The sequence below is a fragment of the Asparagus officinalis genome, chromosome 6 (assembly GCF_001876935.1).
Source record: "Asparagus officinalis chromosome 6, Aspof.V1, whole genome shotgun sequence".
In the NCBI taxonomy this organism is placed as follows: Eukaryota; Viridiplantae; Streptophyta; class Magnoliopsida; order Asparagales; family Asparagaceae; genus Asparagus; species Asparagus officinalis.
The window spans coordinates 18,702,651-18,720,949 of record NC_033799.1 but is presented as its reverse complement, the minus strand read 5'-3'; the positions used below and the strand labels follow the sequence as shown (position 1 = coordinate 18,720,949).

At 34.3% G+C, this 18,299-nt stretch overlaps 1 protein-coding gene across 3 annotated transcripts in view; it reads right to left on the bottom strand.

Annotated features, from left to right (window-relative positions):
- The window catches only part of LOC109845333, a 30,269-nt gene extending 13,387 nt beyond the window's left edge, over nucleotides 1-16,882 (bottom strand). For all 3 annotated transcript variants that reach the window (XR_002248311.1, XR_002248312.1, XM_020414572.1), the window contains exons 1-3: nucleotides 16,761-16,882; nucleotides 16,288-16,438; nucleotides 2,792-2,858 (exon numbers count right to left, since the gene is read on the bottom strand). Coding sequence is in view for 1 of the 3 variants with exons in the window: in XM_020414572.1 (XP_020270161.1) it covers nucleotides 2,792-2,858; nucleotides 16,288-16,340 (120 nt within the window). In the remaining 2 variants the exon portion in view is untranslated. The remainder of the gene's footprint in view (nucleotides 1-2,791; nucleotides 2,859-16,287; nucleotides 16,439-16,760) is intronic.

The following is an 18,299-nucleotide window of genomic DNA, read 5'->3' as shown; positions in this document are numbered from 1 at the left end:
TACCTAGCTCCACCACTACGTTATAGTGTCTTATCAAAAAGAAACTAAGCATAATTCACAAACCAATGAAGAAATCAACTTTTAGAGATAAATATAACTCATTACAATACAGAAAAAAAGAAATCAACAAAAAATTCATAATAATTACTAGAAAACAACTTAAATAAGCAACAAAGTAATGAAGCTAGAACAAAAAGAAGCATAACAACAATGGGATTAGATAAGATGATTGCCTTGGTTTCTTAATTTCAAGAAAAGAAACAAAAGAAATCTTTGAAGTTGACGAAAAAGAAAATAAAAGATGAATATTTTTCAATTCTACTCAAAAAAATTTAAACTTTTGTCTTTATTTTGAAAGCATGTGCTTCATGGATTGCAGCCCGCATTCTTTAGTTCCACTTCGAGATAGGGCGCATGCCGCTACTAACAAATCACTTTTCTTTTGAGCTTCAAGTTAATTACTCTTTAAATTGCCTCTAGGCGTGCCTATGAGCGCGCCTTCTGTCCAATCACTATTAGATCCACGTTTCCCAACAATATGTTCGTTAGCGGAAAATGGTACCTTAAAAAGGTAAGAAGCCAAATGTTGTATGTAAAACAAGTGCATAATTAAGGGAGCATTTGACAACTGTGGCGTTTTTGTCATTTCTATTTTTTTTCTTCAAAAAAATAATGAAACGTGTTTGGCAACCGGGGCGTTTTTTTGACTTGACCCTTTACAAAATTCAAAAAATAAATATTTTTCTCAAAACACCAAAAAGGTGTCAAGATTCCGTTCTTTCATCAAAACTGCCGTCGCCCGCCCACCGCCGACGGTCGTCGTCCACCCGCCGCTCACNNGCCCCCCCCCCGCCGCTCACCGCCCACCCGCCCCCCGTCGTCACCGTTACTATATAAATAATAACTATAAATGGTGTTTTTAAAACATGTTTGAAAAAAAACATGGCATGGTGTTTTTCTACAAAAACACAACAAAAAATCACATTGATTACCAAACACATCCTAAAGTATTCACCCATGGCAAAGAGATTATTTGAATTAAGAAAATATTTTGTGGGTTAGGAGTTGTTCAAAAGGCTTTATTTGTCATATTAATAGTGAGAAAATACTTTGTGGGTTAGGAGTTGTCCAAAAGGTTAAATTGTGATAATTAAGAGGCATTTGCATTTCTTCTACCCTAGCATTTCATGAGTGGACTCAACTTATTGAAATTATGTCATATTGATAGTGAGAAAGTTGTTAGTATAGCATACAAAATTCTTAGATAGAAAAAATATGTCAGGAGACTTAAGACATGAATGATATTTATGATACAAATTGAATAATGTTATAAAAATAAAATTAGATATATAGTCTACATATATACTCTCACACAAATCGGTATTCCTATATATAAAGGTAAATTCCCTCAAAAAAGATATTCTAAAATAAATTCTTAGTTTTCATTAGAAACAGACTAAATTATATTACAGTGAAGATAAAGACTTCTGGATGCAAATACGAAGTCACTTAAGTGATATCTCTACTTTCACTATGCCTGCATCATGATCATGAGAGGAAGACTAGAATGGGGGAGGGAGACATCAAGAGAAAGGATGATGCAGGACGATCATGGATCCATCAAAAGATTTTAAGATCTATTAGAATAATTTTTATTTTAGTAATATTTGATTTGATTTCATGTAGTATTTTATTTTATTTAGGACTTTTTTAGGATTTGACTGAGCTCTCTTTCTAGTTTAGTTAGGATTTTTCTTGATTGCATTAGTTTTGTTAGGTTTTGATTTGATTAGAATTTTTATTTGCTTCCTTTAGTGTTTACTTGCAAACAAACCCACCCCATGGCCCTGTCCGACCAACAAATAGCCCCAAAAACACACGAAACAGCCCAATTTCACTGTTTGGGATATTGTTTGTCCTATAAATGTTCATCAGTGAACAGTAATAATGATCATTGTTTTAAATATCGGCCGATAATCGATATTATCGGCCGAGTTATCGGATTTGGGAGCTCTCCGCTAGGATAACTTGGATTTTTATGTTATCGTTTTTGTAGGTTTATCAGCGATTTATCGGCGTTATCGAGACTTATCAGCCGATAAGTAAGACTTTTTTATCGGGATTATCGGTCCATTTTGACTAACATTATATTTTTTTAAGGCTATGCAATCGAATGGTTTCATCATGTGGTCAAGATGCAAGTTTCGCTTTCTACAATTGGTTAGTGATTCTAAACATGATGATTTATATTTTGGTATATTTATATTTCATTAAGCATGATTAGATTATATTTTTTAGTTTTATATTATATATACACATCATCCAGTATATCACTTCGATAAATACTACTTATCCCCGATATATCCCCGATTTCCGCTATCCAATAAGGATTTTGGCCGTCCGATAAATCCCCGATAACCGATATTTAAAACCTTGATAAAGATTACGGTTCATAATGAATTTCCACCATGTCAGCGATGATTTCTCGCCTCCAAATGAAAGCCCTAGAACCACTCCCCATCAAAGGACAAGCCCTCACTTAGAGTGGAAATCTCAAGAAGACTTATCCACATCATATTACATTGAGTACGTCTTCATGAATAGTGCATTTCCTATTTATAGTGCCCCGACCCCATCTCCATACCATTTTGAAATCTTACTCCAATTCTCACCATCTTAACTACTACAATATTGCTAGAACAATGTGTTTTACTGAGTTCTACACAAAGAGAAACTTTGTCATTATGAATATAATTATCAAGGGATCAAATAATATTAAAAAAGCAATTACCTTTTTAACTTCAAGCCAGCCTGAGCCCTGATCATCCCCTTCTCCTTCCATTATTCCACAATCAAAACTAGCATTATCAAAAACACAACAAATATAATAAATTTTATTTCAAAAATTGAACTTGTAGGTATTAATAACATGACAAATTTCAAATAAAATACAAAAAATCAAGAAACTAGGAAATTAAAAAGTCTAGATTGTTTCATACTAGAAATTGAGCTGGATACTTCGCCTAGCTCTCGAATTCCAAACCACATTAAATTGAATCCGGTTTGGGATTTCGCTAAAGAATAATGAGAGTTGAGATTGATTTGGAGACTAATGTTGTCTTTTTTCCATGGCCATAGCTCTTATTACAATTTGGTTGTTGGTCTTTAATTCACAGAAAAAGAAAATAAGAGAATGATCGCAATCACATTAACGAAAACGCCTCTATACTTGAGCTAATGACATATTGGTCCACTTGAGAACTAGATAATTGCACCTAGGTTAGGTTTAACTACTAAAGTGAAACAATGTTTAGATTTTTGTATATTTATTATGTTTTTATTACTACAGGGATTTTAGAGATTTTTTAATATCCTAGTATTTTTTTAAAATTCCATAAGAATTAATGAAATGAAGTTGGATATGGTCCATGAAGGTGTAAGAAAAAAATATTGTCATTATTATTTTTGCATAAGAATATATAAACAAAAGCTTGCTATAAAAACAAGCTAACGTGAAAATTTATTACTGCATTCAACTTGAAGAGTATTCCAACAAGCATTAGAGCTAAGTAATGGTTATAAATGCATATATTGTTCCAACTGTTTCTAATCAAACACATCCTAATAGTGATTGATTGGAATGCTAATGGGAGAAACACTTATTACTGGAAAGAAAAAAACCAAATGTTAACTAATTTACAACCACATGCCTAAAATTCTTTGTGGAATCTGAGGACTTATAACAATGATGTTTTGAGTCAATGAACACATATTGAGTGGATCGGAAAAAATTCATCACTGACATAAAATTGGAGCCACGGGTACCATGCATAACTAATGACATGTTATCACACCGGTAGTATATATATATATATATATATATAATGGCCTATAAATGCATAACAAAGTTGTGAACCAAATTTTTACAATAATTTATCAATTAATATTTATACTAATTTTCTTATTATTGTAATGTTTCAAGGCTAAGTATCAAGTATGTCCTAGATGATCAAATGATCCATGCTTTAATTTATAGTCAATCATTCAAGAGCATCGACCAATTCAAAAAAGTTCAAGTTTGATCTAAGAATCATTCAACTAAGTGCTCATGGCTTTGAAGAGTTCACAGAGCTAAAGCATGATGCATGACAACTATCTCGAGCCTTAGGTGTTTTTAATGTAAGGCTTCTAAACTCCAATAATTAAAAAGTTCTAGCACTGGGAATCTGAATTTTTAAGCTTAGAAGTTCTTTAGTTCTTTTCATAATCTTTCTATTAGTCATTTACTTGGTACTTAACGGTTAGTTCTTCTCTGTCTAAATTGCTTTGCTAAAACATAACAATTTTTTGATAAAATATATTTGAGATTAGTTTTAAACCATAACCTATTACACTAAAGAGCCAAAGTTATAACTCTAGCTTGAAAATTGAAAATTACTCTCTATTCTCTCTTTAGTCTGAAATTCCTGTTAGCTTCTTTGAGAGAAAATTACATCTTGTGAGAGTGTGTGGCTCCCTACTCTAAATGCCTATAGGAAAGATTATTTCATCTTCGTGCTAAAATTTCTTATCACTTATACTAGTATTTTTGTTGTGAAATTTCTGCTTAAATGGTTTCTCATTGTTGTATTGAGAGAATATAAGTCTATCTTTATTGTAATTGCTCTCTAGGATGAGTGTTAAGTATAGCATAGTATTGAAGTCCAACTTACTAGGTTGTGAAGTTGGCAATTGTATAGTGCTTTGAGGAGAACTCTCTAATAGTGGAAGTTGTAAAGTTCTAGATGAGGTGCTAGCGAGGTAGACATCGTTCATTTGAAAAGTGAATCACCTCTAGAATTTGTTTTTATGTTTGATGAATTCAAACTCTTCTCTTGTGCACATCATTATCTCTATAGAACTTCCAATTGTGATATGTGTCTTCCAATTGCCAAGTGGGAGATGTTGTTATTCTTGTTCGAGAATCAACCGCATATAATGAAGGGAGGGGGAGGGAGAGAGAGTTGGTATTAGTAAGGGAAGACTTTCAATTGAAACCATGGCAAATTGTTTGAAGAAAATAAAATTTGTATCAGACTATTAGTGTTCTATATTGTTCATATTCCTTATGTTCTTTATTTAGGTTCTTAATAATTATAAAAGAGCATTATTTATTAATCAATCCTATTCACCACCCCTTCGTTGATATTACAATACCCTTAAGCAAAATGACCAATTACATCATTTCCAGAAGCCTTATCAAATCTTGATGGCTTCACAAAACTCATAATAGCATAGGTGCCCCCGATTAGGACAAGGGGATGTGTCTATTTGTCTTTCTCTTGACTCGAAATAGAGCAGGATTCATCAACCAACATTATATTTTTACACCTACAATAGGGGGCAATACATTGCATTGTAGCCACTGCTCATTAATTCCCTTGGATTTGTATCAGCGTACTGCAGGAAGGCATTTAATCGTCTTGATATTTGTTATCACAACTTCTTTCAATATGACAAATTTCGATCCATGACTTGTTCGGAATCATCGTCATTTGTAGCTTATATAATGATTGAATTTTTAATAGCTCATAACTAATCCTAATTTGGAACTCTTCATTATAGTTTTATTCACTGTCTTAAGAGTCTAACCATTTACACCCAAATTCTAAAGTTGTGGTGAGAATTGTGAAGGTTATAATTTTATATCCTAACATGCCTACATTGGATATATATAACACAAAATAGTATAACTCTTTATTAATAGCTTAATTTTTCTTCTAAATTCCAATGCAATCGAACTTATGTTGAATTAAACTGTTTAGCATATGTCATAGAAAATGTCTCCTAGCTCATTAGGAATATAATAGTGGGTACATTTAGCTTTGCAAACTTTATGTACTTTCATTTCTAGAAAATTTTAGCAGCACCTACAAACTATTCTTCGATCACTCTGCAGATGTTAAGCACATGCCAACAACGGACGAAAACGTAGAATAACATCCGCTTTCTTATGCGAAGAACGAGTTAGTATTGCCGAATTGTCAAAATTTTTAAAACAAAAACACACAAAGTACATAAAGATAAGTGGAGCAATATTACATTCCTAACTCGTTTGAAAGGCTGATTTAATAATTATGTATGTTCATTCTCATTTGAACATAAACTATCACGATCATTGTTAGACACAAAACTTAACTTCATAGCACACAGAGATGTGTATGCTTATGATAAAAATAAAAAAGATTAACATGCACAGTTTTAAACAAGATATACGAAAAATATTAACTATATAGGATTTTTTTATTCGCCCAAACTACATATATGTATGTATATATGTATGTATATATATGTATGTATATATGTATGCATACATATACGTACGTATATAGATATATATATGTATGTATGTGTGTGTGTGTGTATATATACATACATATGTATACATACACATATGTATCTATATATGTATGTATAGATACATCTGTACATACATATATACATACATACATATACATATATATATAAAAATATAAAATAGTATTATGTGTCTTCGCTCAAACGGGATATATATATATAATAAAAAATAGTATTATACGTCAAAATAACATGGATGTACTAAAATAGGAGTTCAAGGATTCTCCATAATCACTTGTTTTGTTAGCACATACATGCCATTCAAAAAAATCAGAGCATAAAGTTAATCAACTTAAATTGATTTATGACATCACTGCAAAAAACTAGTTAAAAAATTGTTGCAAAGAGTAAGGGATATTAGGTTATTAGGATTAGGGACTGGGGATTAGTGTTATTAGGGTTCACTAGGGGTTAGGATTTAGGTTACTAGGATCACGTAATTATGGTTAAAAATAGGGCAATTAAGATTAGGATTACTATTATATTTAAGGATAGTGTTGTTAGGTTTATTAGCATTAGAATAGGCTTATTATGGTTAAAATCCATGGTTGTTAGGGTTAGACTTAGTGTTATTATGATCAGGGTGAGGATATACTTTTTTGGCTATAATAAAAAATCTGTCACCGTGAAAGGAGGAAGACTAGAACAGGGGAGGACATCCAAATAGAAGAGAATCCCTACCTAGAGTGGAAGCTCTCATGAAGTATTATCCATACAATTCTACATTTAGCGTAGTTTCCAATTTACAGTTAAGGTTACAAAAAGCATTGGGCAGTCTAAGCGTTGGATCCAACATCGAACCCGACGTCTAGAGCACAGGCATCTAGGCGGGTGCCTAGGCGCTCGATCTAGGAGGATTTCTTTTCTTTTTAAGTGATGGCAGAGTAGGTTTTGCTCAAGGTTGGAATTGTCATAGTCAATGGAGGCCATATAAGTTCAGAAAATGTTAGAAGATGTAGGGTTAGCAACAGAGGCAATAACAACCAAGACCTAGCGGTGCAGTCCGCGTAAGCTGTCTTGCTCCCCTAGGTGATCAAAAGACCTAGGCGGGCAGAGCCTAGGCATAACAGAGCTAGGTATGAGCTTTTTAAAAACATTGTTCACAGTGTCCCAACTCCCTCCCCTAACCATTTTGAAATCGTAGTCCAGCTATTATCGTCTTAACTACTAGCCTACTATAATGTTGCAGGAACAGTTTGGTTTATCTAGTTCTATGCAAAATAAAAAAACCTCGTCACTATAAAAATAATTATCAATGAATTAAATAATATAAAAAAGATACAATTACCTTTTCCATTTCAAGCCGGCTCAAGCCCTAATCACCACCTTCTCCTTCCATCATTCCACTATCAAAACTAGCATTATTAGAAACACAATAATTGTGAGTAATTTCGGGTCAAAACTTGAACTTGTCGACGTTATTAATAAGACAATTTTCAAGTAAAATACAAAAATTCAAGCAACTATGAAATTTAAAAAATTTATATTTCTCAAGTTGAAAAATTGAGCCACTTTGAAATTTCATTGAAGAAAAATCATTTCTCTTAAAATAGTGAGAGCTCCAATTGATTTAGGGATTAATTCTCCCTTTTCACTATGGTTGTAGCTAAAACTATTAAAGTTTTGTTGTTGTTCTGAACTTCAGGAAAAATAGGAGAATGATTGCAATTACATTGACGAAAATGCCTTTGCAATTTGAGCTAATTAGATATTAATCCCACTTAAAAAAAGGTAAATTGCTCTTAGGTTAGGTTCAACTCAACCACTAGAGTGAAAGAACGCTAACTTTTGTATGTTTATTTTCTTTCTATTATATACTAGAGCTTTTCTCGAGTTTTTTGCCTTCTAATGTTTTCGTAACTATTACTTAAGGGCCTGTTTGGATTCGTAGGGGGTGAAGGGAAGTTAAGGGAAACTGAGTGAAGGGAAGGGAAGGAAAGGGAAAGGAAGGGAAGGGAAGGGAATTCCCTTCCCCTTGGTTACACCCCAATTTGGGGGGTAACAATTTTTATACTATTTGGGGGTGAACTAAGGTGAATGGAGGTGAATTAACTTCACCTCCTAAGTGTTCCCAAACAAGGTGAATGGAGGTGAATGGTTCCCCTAACTTCCCTTCACCCTCATTCCCATCAATCCAAACAAGCCCTAAGAATTAATGATATGAAATTGTACAGTAAAGTATAACAAAGAAAATATTTTCCATTGCTCTCTTTTGCATGAGTATTAAAATCCATGACCTCCTGAATTTTGAATCTAGTTAACCTAAAAATGACTAAACACAAAAGTTATCATCATTTGAAGTCATTATTAGCCATAATAAAACAAGAAAATTGACAATAATAAAACAAGAAAATTCACATCTAATTTGATTACTAGTAGAAGTTAAGTTTTTTAGTTGAAAATGTTATTTTTTAGGTTTTGCACTGGATGAGAAGGCAACAATGGAGGTAGTCAATGATCAAAATGCCAGCCTTTATCTGATCAAGCTAGTATTCGGGATGATAGAGATAACGCTTGGAATACAAATCAGAATCTGGTAAATGCTAAACAATAATTAATTTCACAAAGAAGTTACAAGTATGACTTTAAATAATTTATAATTTACTTCATCTAGTTCTTTAAATAAATTAATTAATATTATCATTATTTTGTAATAAATAAATACTAGTTTTATATAATCCTACAATATTAATTATTTTATAAAGTCATTTATTTTGTAAAGTCAAATATAACAATTGAGTCCGCAAACTAACTAATTTACTAATTAGCTGTTAATTAATTGTTAAAGCCCAATATGAGTTAAAGCCAATTAACATGTTTAACCTATTATCCATTAGCCCATCAATTCAAAATTATAATCTTGTTATAAACCTCATTCCTAATCTCTATTCCTTTTGAATTCCTAATCCAAATCCAAACCTTATTCCCTTAACCATGATAGTATTTCAAATGGCTAAATTACTAGATTGATATTTTATTGACCCCTTTTACCAGTAGGATATTTTAAAATGCTCCAACAATATTAAGGTATTTTATTTCTACTCTCTTTACTAATAAGACTTTTTTCTTGCCGGCGATGAGAATACCAAACGTGAACTATAATTTTTAATTAGGAAAATTTATTACACCTTTGACCCATAGTTGCATGGAATCTGTTTTGTTCCGGTTCACGTGACGGGTACGGTACGCTCATTAGAAATCAAGTACAATGGGGTAGGTGTATACAATACGTCAGGAACATGGTACGCTTTGGCTCGGTTTTTAAATGTAGGAATTGAGGGTTTTGCAAGAGTCAAATATAAGAGATATGCTAGTTGATATCAGTAATGGTAAAAGAACCTTGAGAACCATGTTGCACATAAGTATGTGCACTTTGTTTGCTTTATTTCTCATGTTTTTTGTTGTTTATTTTTATTTTGAAAAAGAGTTTTTTTTTAAATTCTAACTAGTTTGAATTTTAAATTCGATCGCTAGAGTTGGTGAATCGGGTCATTACTCAATGCAATTCTAGAACGATTGAACTCGGATCCCGATTTGCTATAGCAAATCATGTTCCAGACTTCTATGCGTAGACCTCTCAAAGTTATTGAGTCTACACCTATGATGTGGCAAAATATAGAGGGTTTATGTGAAATTGACCCTTCAATAAATCTCTCTTTTCCCTATCCACACTCCATTATCCACTCCTCATCTCCTCCCTTCTTTTCCCTAACCTATTATCATCAATGACCCCAACATTCTCACCCTCTCCTCCTTAACTCACTATCTCCTTTCTCTCCCAAATAGCCCTTATAAAGATTCCACCTCAACCCTTAAACTTATCCGAACCCTAAATAAAAAGTGAAGAGGAAAGAGAGATTTTTAAAAGTTCAATTTCACATAAATCTCCTATCTTTTGCCAATTGCTACAATATAATGGACTAGGGGTAGGTCCAATAATTTTGAGATGTAACAAGGTAAAACACATTTTCCCAACCAAAAAAAACCTTTCACGTCGGAATTCTCACCAGCGGCAAGAAAAAATATCTTATTAGTAAGGAGCTTGAAATGAAATACCTTAACATAGTCGAAGCATTTTAAAATACCCTATTGATAAAAGGGGTCGAAATAAAATACTAATCTCGTAACTTAGCCTATTTCAAATACCAACCCCAGTCCATTAACCCTTAGTCTTAAGGCCATGAGTCTTAATTTAATTACCCCATATAATAATATAATTTTATATATCTTTTATCTACAATAATTCATATCAACTATTTAATTCATTAACCATATTCTTTACAAACACTGCCTAATCCAACCCTATAACTTAAAAATACCCTATCTTTCCCTCTATTCTTATGTATTGGTGCCTCCCCACCCCTTGGCAACCGAGCCAACATATCCTCCTCTCTCTTCTTTATTTGGCTTCCACCAAACAAAAATAAAAACAAAAACAAAAAGAGAAAAGGAGAAATAAGAAGACTAAGAGAGAGTGTAAATGTCTGGGTTCCATTCGGAGATCGATGTGAAATCAAGGAGATGGATTTACAAAAGCACCGAAGCACGACGATGAGATGAAACCTAAAAAAATATTTAATAGACCATATAATAATAATACAATTCTCACTGAGAATTCCATTAACGAGCAAAATTAACCATAGTGGAGAGCAAGGATTAGTTTGTTTACAGTAATTGGGCATAATAGAGGGCTAAGGGAAAATAAAAAATGGGAGAGAAATTAAGACGAAAGAGAGGGAAAACAAAGTAGAAAAGGACTCGGCGCTATTGAAAATCATCATCTTCCTCCTCATAGGGAATTAGGGCTCGATAAAGAGATCAGCGATTGATCAATTCGAGAGGAAGAGAGGAATTGGATGTAGGATTAGGGTTTGTTTAGAGAGAGGGGAGAAGAAAGAGAGAATGGTGGCAACCATTCTACTCCTCACAATTATGTGAAAGAAGGAATTGCTTTTTGCATGACAGATCTCGTGTACTTAGAATTATGACTTGAGCAGATGTTTCAAATCATTGTACTCCTCACAATTTTGTTACTAGATCTCGGTTGCTCCTTTGTGTGGGGACATCCTCCAGAGAGCTTAACCACATAGCTAAAAAATATTAGATAAGGTTACTAGTTGTTTATCTTTCTTTTAACCTTACATATCTCATATCTTCTTGAAGTGACTAATGAAAAACAATAACCAGATGTAAGAGTCTAAGAGACTGCATGAGTCTTCCCTGAAAATAATCATAATGCATATAGATTACAATATATTTTCAAGTTGGAGCCTATAAATATGAAGGAACCTGAATATTATTTACATGATGTATCTTGCGCATTTGGAGAATTAGCAAACGGCTCTGTTTATAGCATGAGGGTACTGGCTACCCCTTCTCTAGGTTAGTCAAAAACAAATCAGCTAGTTTGGTGGTTCCACAAGAAGATTCCTCTACAAATCCAGTCTAGTTTGAATAGTCTAAACTATCCGGGGATCAGACAATTTGACCAAAGAACATATGGCAGAATTCAAGTCCAAACCACCGAAGAACTTGACTGTTTCAGGCTTTCAGCTGGGATGGTATGGGTCAATCTTGCGACTCGCACGGCCTAGGACCCATAAGACACTACAGAAACACTTTCTGTACATGTACTTACGGTTTGTGTATCTATAGTTTTTGCCTACTTTACTTGTTAAGTGTACATGCATTAGCTCCTAATATAACTTTATAAAACTTCATGGCTTAAGTTGTCAGAGTAAAATTATGAAACACATAAGCTTCCTAACTACTGGTAGTAGCTTATTGGTTACTTCACCAGGAAAGAATTCTTAGATGGAACAAAATTAGGGCTGAGCATGGTTCAGTCCAAACCGAAAAAACCGACCGAACCGACCCGAACCGACCCGAAAAAATCGGTTTTATGAGTAGGGCGGTTCGGGTCGGTTTGAAAACTTTTCAACCCGAACCGACCCGAACCGACCGAATATAGTGCAATACTACCCATTCTGATCTCAAACCTACCCAACCCGTCCCCAAAGAGTCAAAGACTCAAACCCTAAACTCATTTTCTGAATCATTATGGGTTGAAAATAATATCATTATATCAGTGTTTAATGCTTCATAATCTCCTACTTTGTTGATATCTTTTTTTCTTTAACACAGTTCGTTGTTTGATAAGAAGTTTGATGAAGTTAGAACCGAACAAACCGAACCGAACCGCACCGAACCGACTTGCAACAGTTCGGTTCGGTTTTGAATTATAGACGGTTCGGTTCGGTTGTTCAAATTTTGGTAAAAACCGAACCGAACCGACCGTTGCACACCCCTAAACAAAATAGATCTTATTTTATCATTTTCGTGCACAAATGCAGGAGTCGTGCATAGCTCCTTTGATGGTTTAATGGTGCTTTCCATTAGCCAAATAGTTGTTTGTCTTTCAAGCAATATAAGGTACAACCTAAGTCATACTAAGGTCAAAATACAAATATAGTTTATTTTGTCAGAAATTAAGGTAGTTTTACTTCAAACCTCTAAGAAAACAAAACTTCCATGCTATGCCAAGTACACGTAAGTGGCAGTGTGGCACTTTCCCATAGCCATTCAGCTATCCATCTATTATCTTACTAGACTCTTGAGAACCAAATGAGATATCTCATCATGATTTAACTAAAGTCACTTAACATAGAAGATTATCTATCGACAAATTTTACGCCACATTACTACTTACTTCATTTCTCGCTGTTGTAACCAAGTCCATGCTCCAAACAAATAGCCTCTGAACAATCCTTTTTCCCCCAGATGGTAACCTGATCATGAATAGGAAACCTACAATCTTCACTAGATAATCCCCAAACTGGGAATCATTGACCTCAATATTTATTAAGAACTACTTTTCTGCAGATTCATGAAAGAGATTCCAACAAACATAGTGATTATTTTCGCAAAGTATATCTTCGCTAAATGAGTCAATAACCCCCAAAAACTACCATAAAATCCAAGCACTAAAAATACTAAAAAATTCAAGCCCTAGCTCCAGCTTTATCCATAACCTTGTGCTCAAACTCGCCTCTTTTCTAGAATTAAAACATCAGCATCCAAATGATCAATTGCAGCTTATCTCTTCTGACTCAACATTTACCCTAACTAATCACAACTCAAATCACGTATTCAAGTTCCCCGTCCACAAGACAACAACAGAAATAAAGGAACTCTTTCCTGTAGAATTCAATAGATAAAAAATTCCCCACGAATAGAGATATATTCTCCGAAACAAAAAAATATATCTGCACTAAATGAGCTGATATCCGCAATAAAATTACCATAAAATAAAGAAAGCTAAAAAAACACACCCTAACTACAGATTTACACATTTCTAGAGTCAAATTCTCAGCATCGAGGTAATCAATCACTGCTAATATCCGCTAACTCAAATCATTTTCCCTAACCAAACTCAAATCGCATATTCAACTTCAACTTACCCCAATCCTCAAATAAAAAACAAATTTAAGCAGAAAAGCTCAGAATCGAGCAAGAGGTTACAATAGATTATCAGGTCACTGAAAAAACCAAGTTGATCTTCGAGCCTTCAAGATCTTCGATCGAAGATTTGAATAATTTTGCCTCCTACCCTCTCTAAAACCTCTCTCTTCTATATAAGCACATTATTATATTTTGATAGTTGTCATGAAAAAATTCCTATGAATATGTCATGACAACTACCAGAATGTATTAAAGTGCTACTTTTTATGATTTAGGATATTAAAATGCCACTTCCTTATAGTTTAGGGTACTAAAGTGCTACTTTTTAACAATTTAAAATATTTCAATGTGAAGGTGGTGAAACAATCGAGTATTTAAGTGCTAATTTTTTAAAACATAAGATATAAAAGTGCTATATTTTTACAACTTACAGTATTAAAGTGCTACTTTTTACAACTTAGAGTATTTAAGTGTAAATGTGGTGAAACAATAGGGTATTTAATTGTCATTTGGCCAAAAAAATTTGTAAAGGTGAGGAGAAAACGGATATGACATTCTAAAGGGTCCCTAACTTTTGCCCTTTTTCTAACAAGGAAAAATATCACTTAAATTCCTTCTAGTTTCACTCTCTTAGCACTTGTATACTCTCAATTGTATTCAATAGCATTTACATACCCTGAGTTAATTTTATATTTTAAGTTAACCTTTTCATGGTAACTCCAAATAAATTTTTCAGACATAATTTTTAAAGTATTATACTCTACTATAGCTTTAACTTAGAACTTTCTTTAAAATAATGAATTATTTTTATGCTTAACTTAGAGTAGATGTTAATTTATCAATTCCTTTTGATCTAAATATGCTAGTAATGCTTGACGAAATCAATCAAATAACCCATATGTACAATGGGTGATAATGAGCCATTAGTGGAGAATTAATGAGAAATTATGAGATTTTAAATTAGGACAATGAATGATCTTAATCTGTAGTTAATGGGAAAACATTTAGGTTGTTTTTTGGGGTAGAGATATGCAAAGAATAGCCTATACAAAGAGTGTTATTCTTTGGTTAAATGAACATTTAAATTGAGAAACAATACTCCATATACTGGAGCCCCAAAAATCTTACCCTCTTCCTGCATCCGAAAAATAAATGCTGAGATTTATATTAAAAAAGAAAAAATTTAAGAGTGCGAAAAATGGGCATTAATAAAAATCTTGAATTATTAGTGATTCTATCTTAATAAGCCTAAGTTGATTGAGCCATAAAGCCTATGAAGTATCTTTATACTTAGTGACATACCTAACTGGGTTGGGATCCATTGGCCAAAGCTCGCTACACTGTCACTTAGAAAAAATCTGATTAAGTAAAAAAAAGTTACAAGGAATAAAAAAATTTATATAAAAAATTTATATAATATGGATCAAGAGACATGGGCTGTGCCTTTAACATATCTCCAAGAAACGGCTCGTGATTGAATAATTAATTAATGTTTCCTCAGAAAGCCCGAAAATCCTGATAATTTTATGGAAAATACCCTCATCCTCAACCCCATGTATCCTAGTTCCTCTTCAAACTTTGATCAAATTAAGACTTCATGGGATCTTCTTTCGATTAGCAGCGCCTCTAGACATGAGTCGTTGTTCTGGAGCACCAACTATTCTTCATTGTTCGAGCTCAATCTAATCAATGCAACCTCTACTTTAGACTCATTTGGCACTACCAAAGTGACCTGTATCTTAAGCTTCTCATGAAAGTTCTTGTTTTTGTCCATTGGAAATCGTTAACAGTATCGACTCTTAAATCTAAATCGGTAATTCACGATCTTGTTAGCATGAATTTAGAAACCTACATGTGTGAGAATGTTAGTCTACCTACTTGGATTAACATAATTAATCAAGTTTTAGGGTTCACTATAACCTTTAGGATGAAATCCTATTGTACTAATGGTTCCAAACCCTATTTTAAAGTTAATCCAAGTGACTAAACCTATTACAGACACAATATATTTACCTCTTTATTTAAATTTCGGCAGCCATGAGTGGAGAGGAAACTTTGCAAATAAACCACTCTCTTCTCATTATTACATCTCTCCATTCGCATGGTATATATATGCATGCACTACACACTCCTCTCATTTTCTCTCATTTCAACAACTCCATCATCCCTCGCCTCTTCCCTCACAGATGGCCGGCAATTGGGGTGTGCAGATGGTCAGTCGGTTCGGTTTTTATCAAATTTAGAACGACCGAACCGAACCACCCATTATTCAAAACCGAACCGAACCGTTGCAAGTCGGTTCAGAGCGGTGCGGTTCAGTTTGTTCGGTTCTAACTTCATCAAACTTTCAATAAAACCTGAATTTGCTAAAAATGATCACATACAATTCAGCGAGAGGAAAAGTACCACCGAGAAAATGCAAATGCATACTAGTTCTGTTCTGCATCAACTTCAGTTCCGCTTCCCTGTGCAGCAGCAGCCATGGCTATAGCCTCTCAAGGTGGCGGGTGATCAAATCTGCATGTAACTCCATACTTGCAGGTGCCTGTCTTCATGTAAAAAATGGGCATGCAACTGAACCCTGCAGTAACAAGCAAACCGCTCAATATCCCAGAATAATGCACAGCCCAAGCTTTTAAATCAGATGCGTTAAATTAGAATCTTGATCAAATGAAAAGGGTTACCCAGATTTTGTCTGGCTGATATGACAATAAATAAACATGACCATCTCATACCTGTTCAGGCATGGGTCAAGCACAAATTCAATGCATTTGTGGTAATAGGCTATAATACTTCCTCATAAAAATTCGTGCAAGAGAACAAAGGTTATATACCTCAATAATCGACACCCATCTACAGCATTTCGAAAGTAAGGATCAATACCAAATAGAAACAATTATTACCTGTGTTTGAGGCAGTTTGGCTGGCGGACAGGGAGTGAGCGGGAGTTTGGCTGGCGGCTGGCGCTGCTGAAGATTTGGCTGGCGCGGAAGGCGGAAATGGAGTCTGGAGACTGGCGGAGGGTGGGCGGGAAATGGCGCTGGGACAGTGGAGTGAGAGAGGGGAAGAGCGCGGCCTGGAATTTTAGGTTGTTGATACCTGAGGGAACGACCGAACGAACGGGTCGGGTTTGAGGGTTAATGGCTACGTAATTTAGACCCTGTTTGGATCGAGGGTAATGGGGGTGAGGGGAAGGGATGGCAACTTTTAACATTGTTTGGGAAGTAAATATAATAAGCTAATAGGGGTGAGGGGAGTTGAAAGGAGGTGAGAAAATACCATGATTTTTTTCCCCTCAATTTGGGGTGTAATGGGGGTGAAGGTAAAGAGGGGGAATACAACAAATATAGAGAGACATATTTACCCCTAGTTAAGATCAAAATCCAACGGCTAAAATTTGCTCATAGAAACCCCACATTATAAACTCTCGTTGCAAGCCCCTCTGCCATTTCTTCTTCCTCCGCGTCTCATCTCGCCTCCGCGTCTTCTCTCCTCCGCGTCTTGTCTCGCCTCAATCTCTCGCCCAGTTTGAGCAAGGGTTTTGATTTTTCAAGGTAAGATTTTCTCTCATGTTACTGAACCTGCAGGACTTGGCCTTGGATAACTCAACGAAATTGAAGAAATGAGTGAAAGCGGTTGAAGCTTTTGTTCTTCCTCCCTTCTTTGAAGGGGTCTTATGTCAACTGTGGAGAGAATATGAGCATAAATAGCTAATTTGTGGAAAAAAAGGTTTTATTTTATTTCTCTGTAATGTTTCATTGGAACATTTTTCACGGGGATGTTGGTTAATGAGGTTGATGCTGGATAGTATTAATAAACGCAATTTGTTTTTTAGTTTTTGTTGATGAATTTACCTTGTATCATCCAAACTGAGCTTATTTGATGGAGCAATAAAATTTGTAAAGGACCGTTCAAAATTGGGGATTTTTGCACCTTGAATGACAAGTGTTATAGTAGTTTTGTGTTCGTGTAGGTATTTGAGTTTCATCATTTAGTTGGTCGTTGCTCTGCTAACTGGGTATATTTGCAAAAGAAGAGTGAAAATAAGCTTTGTATTGTTTTGTAGTCTCATCGATGAATATATTGGTTATTATTTTTCATTCCAACTATACTCCAAAATTTTTCATATTTATCTGATTTGTGTTGATTGTGGATATACAATGTGGAAGGAGATAATGACAATAATAATATATAGCAATAGATGCGTATTTGATATTTAATTTCTAACAACAATATAACTTAATAATATGTGAGAGTATTTATGTTAATTTATATACATTCTCTTCCCTTCCCTTCCCGTTATTACACTTTCCAAACGGGGTGAAATAACTTCCCCTCGATTCACCTTACTTGTTTCTCAAACAAGTTTTAGAAATTCCCTTCCCTTCCCTTCCCTTAACTTAACTTCCCCTAGGTTCCCCTAACTTCCCTTCACCCCCTCC